Here is a 13,336-nt window from a genome sequence, read left to right as displayed (position 1 = left end):
TGAATTCAGCATTTAATGACGGGCCGGATAGTAGCAGTTGTAGTAGTTGCGGCAGTTGCAAGAAACAATAAAGGGTTTGTCCTGAGAATTTCAATTTATATTTCACCAGCAACCTCGGCTGATGAAGCAGAAGCATTTGCTATTTTACATGGGTTGCAATTATGCAAACGAGAAGAATATTCAAATTTGATTCTTGAATCAGATGCTATAAATAATAATGGGTTGCAATTATGCAAACGAGAAGAATATTCAAATTTGATTCTTGAATCAGATGCTATAAATAATAAAAATTAGGTTATGAATGGCTCCTCGCATTCTCCTTGGAGATTTTCTCATCTCGTTTATGAGGCCCAAAGTTGTGCAAATTCTATCCAATTTTTGCAATTTCAGTATATCCCAAGAACGTGTAACCAAGCTGCTCACATAATTGCCGAGATTGGATTCAAATCTGGGTTGAATGGTGCTTGGTGCTTTCAAACATTCCAAATGAGATTTTAAGCTTTTTATGTATTTGCAACAATTCTACTTGCGTAATATAAGAAAGCTATGGCTGTTTCGTTTATTTTAAAAAAAACAAGAACAAAAGAAGAACAAAACAAAACAAAACATAAGCCTTTCACCAACCAAACCAGAGTGACTACAAACTGAAAGCAATCTAAGTTTACATCATTCGGCTTGAAACACTTTTGTTCCATATCCTCAAAACATCGAACCGCTTCATAAGCGAGACCATGATGAACAAATGGAGCGATAATTGCATTCCAAGACAGAAAACCCTTACGCTTTGATTCCAATCCCACCGCACTTTGGGTACGTGCCTACGAGACAGGAACAGATACGCGGTTTGAATTGGAAAAGGGGTTTTGATAATCATTTGATGAACTTGTTGCCCTTCTTGGAGAACAGCTAGATTGCCAATGGAAGGGCAATATTATGTTCACAAAAAGTTCCTACGTCGGGTCCAATACCATCTGCAAGCATTTCTAAAAGCAACTTCAATGCAATTTCATTCTCGTCGTTTTGAAACATAACCCGTCATTAGTGAAGTCCAAGTAACCACATTTCTTTCTGTCATCTCATCGAATAATTTTCTCGCTTGTTCCAATTTCCCAGTCTGAATCAATCCAGTGATTATTGCGGTCTAGGAAGATATATCCCTCCTGGGCCTTCTCTCAAAGAGCTCAAGCGCTTCCTCCCCTCTCTTATTCGCTGAATATCTTGATATCATTGTATTTCAAGAAACCACATCTCTTGCAGGCATTTTACCTGCGGTCTCTATCTCCTTGGCCACAGTGTCATTCCTTAACGACCTCTTCTACTTCTCCTCCTCAATTATGGCCACGTCGCTCCAAAGCTGCCTCCCTCTTCAAAAAATGCTCTTCGTCAAAAATACGTTGGCGCTAACAGTTAACACATACAATTTATAGTTAAACGCATTTGACATTTTACGCATCAATTTAACTGTTAACTTTGGTGCTCACTGTTAACTTTAATATTCTGTTAACTGTTAATTTTAATACCGATTCACCGGAGCTGATGAGAGGTTGGCCTAGGACGGTGAGGGTTTTTTCGAAGCTAAAGAGGGATTGATCGTAGCTGAGAAGGGGCTTGTTAGATAACGGTCATGGTTTGTTGGAATTGATGAGCGGTTGCATGAGACAACACGGCGTTTACCAGAGCCGGAGAGGGATTTGTCGAAGCCGACAAGGGGCTTGCTGGATTCGGCCATGGTCTCATTGGAGCTGACGTGGGTGGTTGGCCAACGAGGACTTTATATGTTTTTTATCTTTATCTTTTTTTCTCTTCTTCTCAAGCAATAAGACTATATGCGGGTTGTCATATTAATTTGTATCATTCTAGCATGCATCTTATTTCATTATTATCTTTTTAATGAAACCCTTGGGACTTAGCCTCACAGTAACTCCCGAAAACTATTAGCTCATGCCTTAATTATAACATTGTTCATTAACTGTTAACTACGGTACATATTTGATGGATATCTTAGAGGAGAGAGGCGATCTTGGAGGAAAACGACTGAGAAAGAAGAGATGGGTTAAAAAATGTTGGGAAATGGGACAAAGCAGTGCGGGTTATAAGCATCAATTTCCAAATGAAAGAAGACCAACAAAGAACGAAAAAGAAATACCTTTTCACAGAGCAAAGCATACTGCAAAATGGCACAAATGAATGAATCACAAAATCTCCCCAAATTCAATCTCAACGCCATCCTTTGTATTCCTTATCAGCCATCAGTTTTAGCTAGGAAAGCCAGAGCAATTCCAAAGTCCTGAATATTATTAAAATCTCGTAATTCTTCAGTCTTCAGAGCATCAATGACCATCTTCAAATTTCTTTTTTCCTGAGAGTCCAAGTAAATCATTGTCATGTTTACAAAACCACGAAATCAGCATCCTTAACAGAACAATTATCCAAAGAAGGGATATGCTCTGCCATTCTCATCTGATGATGAAGATTTCTAACCATGCTATATATCAACTCACGCTCACTGTGTGATTTATCCTGAACAAGAAACACATGAACCATGCTGCCAATTTCGATCCAACTACATCCCGGTTGCTTCTTTAATCCTCTACTTCTCATCGTCGACCTAATTTTCTTTGCTTCCTCCCATTTCCCAGCAGAAGCATACACATTAGACAATAATGTGTAAGTTCCAGCGTTGTCTGGCTCAGCCTCTAATAATCTCTTAGCTGCTAAATCTGCAATCTTCACATTTCCGTGATTATTACAACCCCCAAGAAGAGCTCCCCAAACCAATGCTGGCGGCTTAATCTTAAGTCCTTTGATGAGATTCATAGCTTCTTCAATCCGACCAGCACGACTACAGAGATCAACCAAGCAAGTGTAATGATCTTCTCTAATTTGAACAGACTCATCTCTAACCATCGACTTAAAAAACATTAGCCCTTCATCAACCAAACCAGAGTGGCTACAAGCTGAAAGCAACTCTATGTAAGTTACGTCATTTGGCTTGAACCCTTTTCGTTGCATATCCTCAAACCACTGAACTGCTTCATTCGCACGGCCATGGTGAGAAAATGCTGCGATGATTGCATTCCAAGATACCAAATCCTTACGCTTTGACAAATTAAACACTTCCTTAGCGATTCCAATTTCACCGCACTTTGAATACATGCTTATGAGACAAGCATCAATAAAGGGTTTGAATTGGAAAGGAGTTTTCATGATCATTTGATGAACTAGTTGCCCTTCCTGTAGAATAGCTAAATTTCCAACGGCGGGTAATATATTTACAAATGTTCCTTCGTTTGGTTTAATACCATCTGCTAGCATTTCTAAGAACAACTTCAATGCAATTTCATTCTTGCCATTTTGAACGTAACCTGTGATCAATGAAGTCCAAGTAACCACATTTCTCTCTGTCATCTCATCGAACAATTTCCTCGCTCGATCCAATTTGGTGTTCTGAATCAATCCAGTAATTATTGCATTCCACGAAGGAATATCTCTCTTAGGCATTCTCTCAAAAAGCTCAAGTGCTTCTTCTATTCTCTTATTCGCTGAATACCCTGATATCATTGCATTCCAAGAAACCACATTTCTATCAGGCATTTTGTCAAACACTTCACGAGCAAGATCGATCTTCCCATTCTGAGCCAAACCCGTCACCATCGCGGTCCACGAGATAACATCACGCTCACCCATCTTACAGAACAAATCATAAGCTTCATCGACCCGACCTTTTTGCGACAAACCAGCGTTCCAAGAAACCCACATTTCTCATGCGGCATTTTCCATCGAACACAGTCGCGAGCTTTTCCTCCAAATAGCCCACAACTAAGACCTTCGATCATGGTATTATAAGTTACCACATTCTTGTCGGGTATCTGGTAGAAAAGAGCCTCGGCTTCTTGTATCCGGTTGGAGCGGATGTAGCCCGAGAGCAATGCAGTCCACGTGACGACGTTCTTCTTGGCGTCGGGTCGGTCGAAGAGGTGGCGGGCTTCTCGGAGATGGCCGCATCGGATGTAGCCAGAGATGAGAGCGGACCAAGTGATGAGGTCTCGGTCAGGTGTTTCGTCGAACAGTTGGCGGGCCTCGAAGATTTTGCCCTCGCGGCTGAGTTTGGTTATTTGGAGGTTGGAGCGGACGATGGCGGGGTCGAGGCTGGGGTTGAGATGATGGACGGTGGAGATTATTGGGGTGGAACTTGTGGAGAGAGAGCGGAGGGATGGAGAGAAGAGTTGGAGGAGAGGAGGTGAGATTGCCGGTGTTTTTGTAGAGAAGCGGCGGTAAATGACGGTGATGTACATCGAATATGAAATTGCAAGCGATATGTATGAGATTTTCAGCTAAAAGTTCTCCATATTCTTATTTTTTCTTCCCAGCATTTATACATTCTATTTTATATAAAATTTGCACACTAGTATTCTATATTATATATGCGTGAAAATTTCACCCTAACTTTCTCATTTGACGCTTCAAATCGGGTGAGTGTCATGTTGGAACATTCACCTAATAAAAGAACTCATGTTTACATCATTGAGGGTATCAAATATGTCCATTTTAAAAATTTTATATATGAATGCCAAAAAACAACCGAGGATATAAAAGTGCAATGAAACTAAGGTATTCAATTGCTATTTAGTCATTGAGAAAAAATTGTTCTTCCCTCAAAATTTCTATTTTTTTATTGATTAACTTCTCTTAATCTATAAAGATGTATTATTGTAGTTGGGATGCCATATGACTATCCACGGTTCTATGTTATGGTAATAGCTTCATCGGGATGCAATATGAATATCCGTAAATACATCTAATCTCCATATTTACACATTTACAATGTGTTTGGAAGTTTACTAGGGCAAGGAAGAGGAAGATAAAATGAGGAAAAGAAGGGGAAGATAAAATATGGAAAGGAAAAATAGAAAAAGAAAGAAAAAAATATAATATCTTATTTAAGAGTTCAGTGAAAGAAATAAAGGGAAACTTGTTTCCTCATTTCTGAGAGTTTTTAACTTCGTTTGGGAATTTTATTAGGAGGGTGAATAGGGAAAATGAGAAGTTTTCATAAAAACTTTTTATGATTTCTTTCACCCTCAAATTAAACAGTAATGAAAAGAAGGGAAATGAAAATAAAATTCATAATAAAAGAGATATCTTAACTCTCTATCATAATAAATCAATAACTAAAATTTATTTACTTTCCTTCTTTCTTCATAATTAAAACTCTCAAACAACATAATTTTAAGTTCTCCTCAATTTTAAGTTCTCCTCTATTCTCCTTAGAAAACCCTCAAACAATAATAACATTTTCGCTCCTCTTTCTTATCTTGTTTTTTTCTAAATTATCTTTCCTTTTATTCCCTTAGTGCTTGTTTGATATGAAGGGAATAAGAGAGAAAGAAAGTTAGAAAAACTATTCACATTATTTAAAAACATTTAGAAGGTAAAGATATTCAATCTTAGTTCCCCCGCTAATAAACATTAAATTTGTTGCCCCCTAAATTGAAGTGTAACCAAAGTGTAACCAAGGAGAATGGCATTTACTTCCCTTCCCCCTCCTAGTTTCTCTCGAACTTACTTAACCCCATTAAAATCCAAACACCATTTAAACCACATTGAAATCCAAACACACCGCCCATGGTAACCTCTCAAACATAGCATTAGTGATGGTTAAGCAAAGTAACTATGAATAGCATCTTCTTCTCGAGACATCTAATACTATTATAAAAGTGGGTTGCCATGTTAAAACATTTCTTCCAAAAATACCCTTCGAAACACATACATGCATACATCTCTAGCACATCCATACATGCATACATGCATACATTAAGATATATACATACTTAATTTTTCATAACCTCCCCATTTATTAGCATCAAATTTTTATTTAACCACCCACTAATAACATTCCCCCACTAAGTCTTGACATTACACACTAATAATGAAAAACGTTACAACTATTCAACTTCCATAAATTACTATTATAAGTCTTGACATTATACACTACTAAGAAAAACGTTACAACTATTCATCTTCCATAAATCACTATAAATTACTATAGAACCTTATCAAATTTCTCTAACCAAAATTCTAACTTCTAATCAAAATTTATTCATATTGAAAAGTAAGGAGACACAACTACAGCACTTACAAAAGGCAAGAAGTGTGAGTGTTTCAATGGTAACATCACTGGTGGAGTACAATCGAATTGAATGAGGAGATGGTAATGGAAGCATCAATGTAACAATTTAGAGAGCAGAGAAAAAACCGGTGAAGGCGACAAAGAAGGCGGTAAAGGGTAAATTTTTGTTCTATTGTCACTAAGGTAATACATTGATATTATTGGGTTATAAAGGACAAATAGAAAGTGTAGGAAGATCAATTTAGAAAATGATATAGTTAGTTGGTCTTGAGGGTGCTTATAGAATGGAGTACTACTACAATTTTAAGAGTATTATGAATTTTCTGCTATTAATTATTAAATTTCTAATATTAATCTACTATTTGAGTATAATAGTTAATGTATGATAATTATAATATATATTGATATCACATTAATATATAATATTTATATAAATTATTAAATATGTGCAATTATCAAATATAATATGAGTAAAAAGTTATTTATTTACCAATTCAAATAAATAAATATATAACATAACATTACAGTAACATGAAAAGTCGTCAACTTTTTATTAACCATCCCCCCCTCTCTTCAATAAGAAACCCATTCATGAAGGGTTACCCATTTCTCCATTAACCATCTGTAAATTGCATTATTATAACAAATAGGGAAAATTATACATAATTCCCTCTTCTATATCTTGAGTTGCACTAAATCATCCTCAATATACTAGCACTTAATACCCTTGAAATGCAATTTTAGAGATATAAATTGCAAGTATCAAATATAAATTGGGGGGACTCTAAGAGCTAATAATAAACTAGAGGAGGTTTAATAATTTCTAGAAAGATAATTTCAAAATAACATCTCTCTCTCATGTAAATGTACTTAAGCTTCTTGCTTTACAAGTAGTTTATATTTTATAATAGAAACACGTGTAAGCTAATTTTCTATGCAGAGAGTTATTGTTTTTGATAAAAATAACTTATTCATGACCTCCTACAAATATACTCATTTAATCTTTATGCATTAAGTCTCATTTTATTGAATAAATATTAATTCTTTATTAATTACTATAATATCTTAATAACTATTCACTTTCTAACCTAATAGAACCAAAAGAATTCCAAAAAATTAATCAACAAATATGCCTACGTGCAACGCACGTACAAGATACTAGTTAAATCTAAAAGCAGGTGACCATTTTTCCCATTAACTAACATCTCTAAAACTATACATTCTTAAATGTTCTCTGCTAATTAATATGAGCGACCAAATCCCACCAATTCAAGTATTAAAATCCCAATCTTAATTCTTTTTAAGAGGTTCATTTAGTTTTAGATGTCCAAGACTACACCGTTAGTGAGGGATCAATTTAACACCCATCAAAAGGGTGAGGAAAAAAAGGAAAAGAAACACCCAATTTCAAATCAATTTGCAAGCAAAACCAACAAAACAAATCCCAACACTAAATTCATTCACTACCACCACAAAACACAATTTCAACACAAATCATAACCCCTACATCTTTTACAAAAAACCCCCCAAAATCTAAACCCTAAGATGACATCCATAACCCTCAACCCCCAAATCCATAGAGGGTTCAACCTTGCCGTTTGATGGCGTAAACAACATCCATAGCAGTAACCGTCTTCCTCCGGGTGTGCGCGGTGTAGATGACGGCATCCCTGATGACGTTCTCGAGGAAGATCTTAAGGACGTCACGTGTCTCCTCGTAGATGAGGCCGCTTATCCTCTTCACCCCTCCTCGTCTCGCCAACCGTCGGATCGCCAGCTTTGTGATCCCCTGGATGTTGTCTCGGAGAACTTTACGGTGACGCTTGGCTCCCCCTTTGCCTAGCCCCTTTCCTCCCTTTCCTCGGCCCAGCATTTTTGGCGAATCCTTTTGATTTCTTCGAGGACTTCCTCTTTGGGATTTCGTGAGTTGGTGACCGATTTGGGGGGAGGTGGGTTTGGACTTTATAGGGGTGGGGTTGGGGGCTGATTTGGCGAAGCGTGTTTGTTTATGGAGCGTCGGATGAGGGGTCGATCCGTGGGAGGTGAGGGGGAGACTTATAGGCCGTTGGATTGTGGAGTGTTTTCGTTTTAATTGGAGGACGTGAGCGAGAGGGGATGGTGGTTTTGTTTGGAGAGGAGAGTGAGGGAAAGCACGATAGGATGTGGTTAGCCTAGCTCGATCGATCCAGGCTCTAGTCACAACAATGGTCAAGCCAAATACCATAATACTAGGCCCGGCCCGGTAACAACGGTCAGATTGGCCCTTTGACCGTTTTGCCCTCAAAAACGGTCAAAAAACGGCTATTTTGTGAGGTTATTTTGGTCATTTACCTAGGGGGCTGGTTCTATAAATAGAGGGGGGTTTTCATTTGTTTTCTTCACACCAAAAACTCATCTCTTCTCTCTTATACTCTTATACTCTCTCTTATACTCTTATACTCTCTTATTTATACTTTCTAATCCAATCCCCAAATGGCTTCCGGATCTGATTATGAAGAGCAAAACATATCTCCCGATCCTGAATTGAGTCCTCCTACTATGAGTCCTCCTACTATCAGTCCTCCTACCGAAGTTAATCCCGAATCCGGTGGCGACGAATCTGCACCAAGAGCTCCTAAACGGCCAAGATCCGATGTGTGGAATTTTTACGAGAAGATCGACGTCACCAAGGATGAACACGGTAGGATCCTCACCCAGAAGGCTAAGTGTGCTTTGTGCGGCAAGATTTTTCAAGCTCATCATAAGAGCGGCACCAACCACCTCAAACGCCATTTAGATAAACACAACAAAGGCCAGCCTCCTCAAGGTGATATCCGACAATCCATGATTTCTCAATCCTCCTCTTCTGGTAGTCTCGGTAGTTGGAACTATGACGCTGCCAGAGCCAGGAAATGCGTAATCAGGTTTATCATTCTTAAAAACCTTCCTTTTAAATTAGTAGAAGATGATGAATTTGAAGATATGTTTAGAGATGGTTTTTATCCTGCATTTAAAAAATTTTCTCGTCAAACCTGTCAACGTGATATTTTAAAATATTATCAGCAAGAACAAGAAAAAATAATTTCTTATTTTAAAAATTTAAACTGTAAATTTTCTTTAACTTCTGATATTTGGACATCTAGAGCACAAACTGGATATTTATGTATCACAGCACACTGGATTGATGAAAATTGGCAAATGTTTAAAAGAGTTGTTTCTTTTATTGCAATAGAAGAGTCACATACTGGTGCTAATGTTGCAAATTTAATAATTGAAGAACTTATGAAATTAGAAATTTCACAAAGAATATTTTCTCTTTCACTAGATAATGCAAGTAATAACAATGTAGCTGTTGATTTTATCAGATCATCTTTATCATTGCCATGTCATGGTGATCTTTTTCATATTAGGTGCATCTGTCATATTTTAAATTTAATTGTTCAAAGTGCATTTACTGAAATTAAACCCATGATAGAAAAGGTTAGAACAGTTGCTTACATGCATAGTGCTTCTGAACAAAGACTTAAAAGATGGAAACAATTTTGTAAAAGAAAAAATGTAAAGCCTAGACTAATTCCAAAAGATGTTGACCATAGGTGGAATTCCACATATGCAATGTTAAGTGTAGCAATAGAATATAAAGACATTATAACTGATTTTATAAACTATTATGCTTCTAGTTCTAGTTCTGGTAGCACTTATGGAATAACTGAAGATGAATGGACAGTTATATGTAATTTAAATGAAATGTTACAAGTTTTTTATGATGCTACCATGTTATTATCTGGCTGTTATTATCCAACCATTACTTTAGCTGCTTTACAAATTTTAAATATTCAAAATTTTTTTGATAAATATCGTTTGGATGCTACTTTTGGACCTATGGTTTTTGAAATGGAGAGCAAATTTAATAAGTATTTTAGGCCTATTCCTCATATTTTTGGTTTGGGGGTTCTTATTGATCCATGCTTGAAGGATATTGGCCTTCGAAGTTTGTTACAGTCATTGTATGGTGGACAGGTTATAGACTTAGATGATGGAACCACCCTGAATGCTACTACTCATCATTTACTTATTAGAAATTATTTTCAAACTTTATATGATGAGTATGCAGCTAGACATGGTGTAGCTGCACAACAGTCTGCAGCTTCGGTTTCTTCGAGCTCATCCCGAGCCCGAGGTAAAAGTGTAAGTTTTGATAGGTATGCAATGGTAGCCGAGCTAACTGGTGGATCTGGACTTGGATCGTCATCATCGGAGGTTTCTGAAATAGATGAATATTTTTCTGCTTCTTTAGTTAGATGTCAAGGAAATGCTTTAGATATTTTGCAATGGTGGAAAGTATATGGATCAGTTTCATATCCTATACTTTCCACCATGGTTCGTGATTTACTAACAGTGCAGGTTTCGACGGTAGCTTCGGAATCCGTCTTTAGCACAGCAGGTCATTTGATCGACGATCATATGACATGCTTGGATCCGTATACTGTACAAACGTTGATGTGCTTACAAGATTGGTGGAGGTACGAGAAGCGAACGCAAGGCATCGATCGGATGGCTGGAATTGAAGATAAATTTAAAGAATTGGGACTAGCAGATAGATATAAAGAATAGATTGTAGTTTTTATATCTTAGCTTACAATTTGTAAAGAATTATTTTGGAAATAATTGCAAATGATAGTGATATAGGTGAGTAGGTGCCAACCTAGTTGGGATTTACTTATCTATTGTGATGCGATTAATTCCAAAATAAATTTGTACTTGTAATTTGTAACTGATTTATCAATTATTAATAAAGAATATGTTTTTATCATTTCTTATTTGTAATTTATGTCATTTTAAGTAATTAATAAAATTATTGTTTTTGTTATTTTTCTTGTCTTTTTTTATAATTTATAAGTTAAATAACATTAAAAAATTTTGGAAAAAAATAAAAAAATAAAAAAAAAGAAAAATCACCCGGGCCAGCCCGGAACCCGGCCCGGTCGGGCCCGGGCCCGGGCCCGGACCCGGCCCGGTGTATCCGGGTCCGGGTCCGGGTCCCGGTTTTGCCCGGCCGGCCCGGATGGACAGGCCTAGGGGTGGGGTTGGGGGATAGTTTGGACAGAGTGTGTTTGCTTATGGAGCGTCGGATGAGGGGTCGATCCGTGAGAGAGAATTTGTGGAACTTGTGGCTGCTTTTGTCCGTTGGATTCGACGTTCTTCGTTACTATTGGATGGAGGCGGAAACGCCGGATCATGCTTTTTGATTCGTTGTCACGTGTTTTGATGGTCTGTTTTTTTTTCATATTGTTGGGCTGGCTCCTAAATAAGGGAGCCCAAATTTTATAAAACTATATTTTAAGGGGCATGTTAGTTTTTGGGTTTGGTTTTGTTTTCCATGTGATATCTATGATACTAAAAACAAGAGGGTTGATTTACTGTCTTTCAATGGAAAACTCGATGTAGAGGATATTCTTGATTGGATTAATGTGTTAAAGAGATTTTTTGGGTACTTAAAAATCATAGATGATCAGAATGTTAAACAAGTAACCTATTGACTTATGGGTGAAATATCTTTTTGGTGGTAATCATCATGTAAGGATTGAGCTTATCAGTAGAAGCGAGAAATCCGATCATGGGCCAAGATGATGCAATTGTCCTCATTTCCTTCCTACTTATTATTATGTGTTCAACCAATATCCAAATTCACACTCTAATTATGATCATAGAAGGATTAAGCAACACCAATCTATCCCTAAGACTATGAAGTTGTGAAGAGCACCGAAGAAACAACAAATTGAGATAACCACCTCAAAAGTACAATATCTTCCGCACAAGATGCATTGCATTGTAATACAAAAAGACTTGTGATATTATCATTAACAGTGCAATAGCGGGAATCTTATCTCTCAGCGTTTGGTAGGATGTTATGTTTGAAAATAGAAACACCATAATCCCTGCAAGATTGACTGTAGTCGTTAGGGCAATGATGTGCAAATCGATTAGATGTGTCGAAATCATTTTTCCATCAACAGCAACTATGTTGATGAGGTACTGTGTGATGTTGTCGAGATGGATACTTGTCATATGATTTTAGGTAGACTATAGCACTTTGATGTTTGTGTTACTCATAGGAGAAGAGACAATGCTTATATCATTGAGAAGGTTGGACGTCGAATTACACTCATACCTCTTACAGACAAGAAGATAGCTAAGATAAAGACTGCTAAATAGAAGAAATTTTTGATTATAGACAATGACGCTTTCCCAGAAGACTTGAATCAATCTGAAGATGTCTATGTCTTGGTTGTAATTGAAAAAGAAGAAATTGCCCTATCGAGATTCCTTCTGAGGTGCAAGGACTTGTTCAACTGAGATTCCTATTGTTGATATCGATATATTAGTGAATATGAATATTATGGATGAAATTCCTGAAATTATTGTGAGTAAGATTACATATGCTAATGTAGATAGTGATAAAGAGTGGGACGATTGATGATACATATAACTTGCTTGATAGAATGGCTAAAGCAATGGAGATGAAAGAATTAGAAATGATGTGGAAACTTCTTCTTTGGAATCAATGATTATCAATGATTGCACCAATGTTGAGATGGTACTTCAGACACTAGAATATAAGAAGTAACAAGAAAAATATTTAAACGAATTTTTATGTCAACTATAGATCCACGTGCCATTAATGACATACGTATAGTGTGGGAAAGATTCATACAAAAATTTGATTCGGAAGAAGTCCAAACCAAGAAGGTAAAACAACAAATAGAGAAAGTCAATGTGGATGCTGATTGATGTAGGAGAAGAAAATAGTTTATCGAGTACGCTGCTATTCAAATAAATATAAACTCAGGGATAAGCTTCTTTCAACAAAGAAATACTGATATAGAACACAAAAAGAACAAATTTATAACAAATTGGAAGCATCACGAGTCAAACACGATTACTGATGTTTTATTGACATGTCATAAAAAATTTATCATATCTTCTAATCCAAAATACAAATTTAGCTTTACAGATTCCCAACAATCCATCAATATGGAGAGGGAGCAGCAGAGGCGATTCGACAGGCGATGGGAGCAGCAGAGGCGATTCGACAGGCGATGGGAGCAGCAGAGGCGATTCGACAGGCGATGGGACAGGCGTCAAGGAGCGGCTTTTAGGGTTCCAAGGCGGCGGATGGTTTCCTTCAACAATGGTAACATCACTATCGCTCCTCTCAAGCCCAAC

General features: G+C 37.1%; 2 protein-coding genes across 3 annotated transcripts; both read right to left on the bottom strand.

The window, feature by feature from the left end:
* Positions 537–4,485, bottom strand: LOC109840461 (pentatricopeptide repeat-containing protein At2g35030, mitochondrial-like). The gene is given in 3 exon segments (XM_020409124.1): positions 537–1,364; positions 2,147–3,753; positions 3,756–4,485. Coding segments are annotated over 2 exon segments (1,905 nt in total). The 5' UTR covers positions 4,296–4,485; the 3' UTR covers positions 537–1,364; positions 2,147–2,388.
* Positions 7,716–8,003, bottom strand: LOC109840462 (histone H4-like). Of its 2 annotated transcripts, XM_020409126.1 has the most exons (2): positions 7,959–8,003; positions 7,716–7,907 (listed from the first exon to the last, which is right to left on the bottom strand). In XM_020409126.1, the coding sequence occupies exons 1-2, from the start codon at positions 8,001–8,003 to the stop codon at positions 7,716–7,718; spliced, it is 237 nt and encodes a 78-aa protein (XP_020264715.1). The 2 variants fall into 2 exon arrangements, with proteins under 2 accessions (XP_020264715.1, XP_020264714.1); XM_020409125.1 differs by having other exon boundaries at positions 7,716–8,003.

Source organism: Asparagus officinalis, chromosome 5 (genome assembly GCF_001876935.1).
Source record: "Asparagus officinalis chromosome 5, Aspof.V1, whole genome shotgun sequence".
In the NCBI taxonomy this organism is placed as follows: domain Eukaryota; kingdom Viridiplantae; phylum Streptophyta; class Magnoliopsida; order Asparagales; family Asparagaceae; genus Asparagus; species Asparagus officinalis.
Note: the sequence above shows the minus strand (reverse complement) of the source record. Positions and strands in the feature narration are given on the sequence as shown.

What these genes read in the sequence shown, in the direction of transcription:
- LOC109840462 (XM_020409125.1), bottom strand. Translation starts at nt 8,003, where the DNA reads ATGCTGGGCCGAGGAAAGGGAGGAAAGGGGCTAGGCAAAGGGGGAGCC.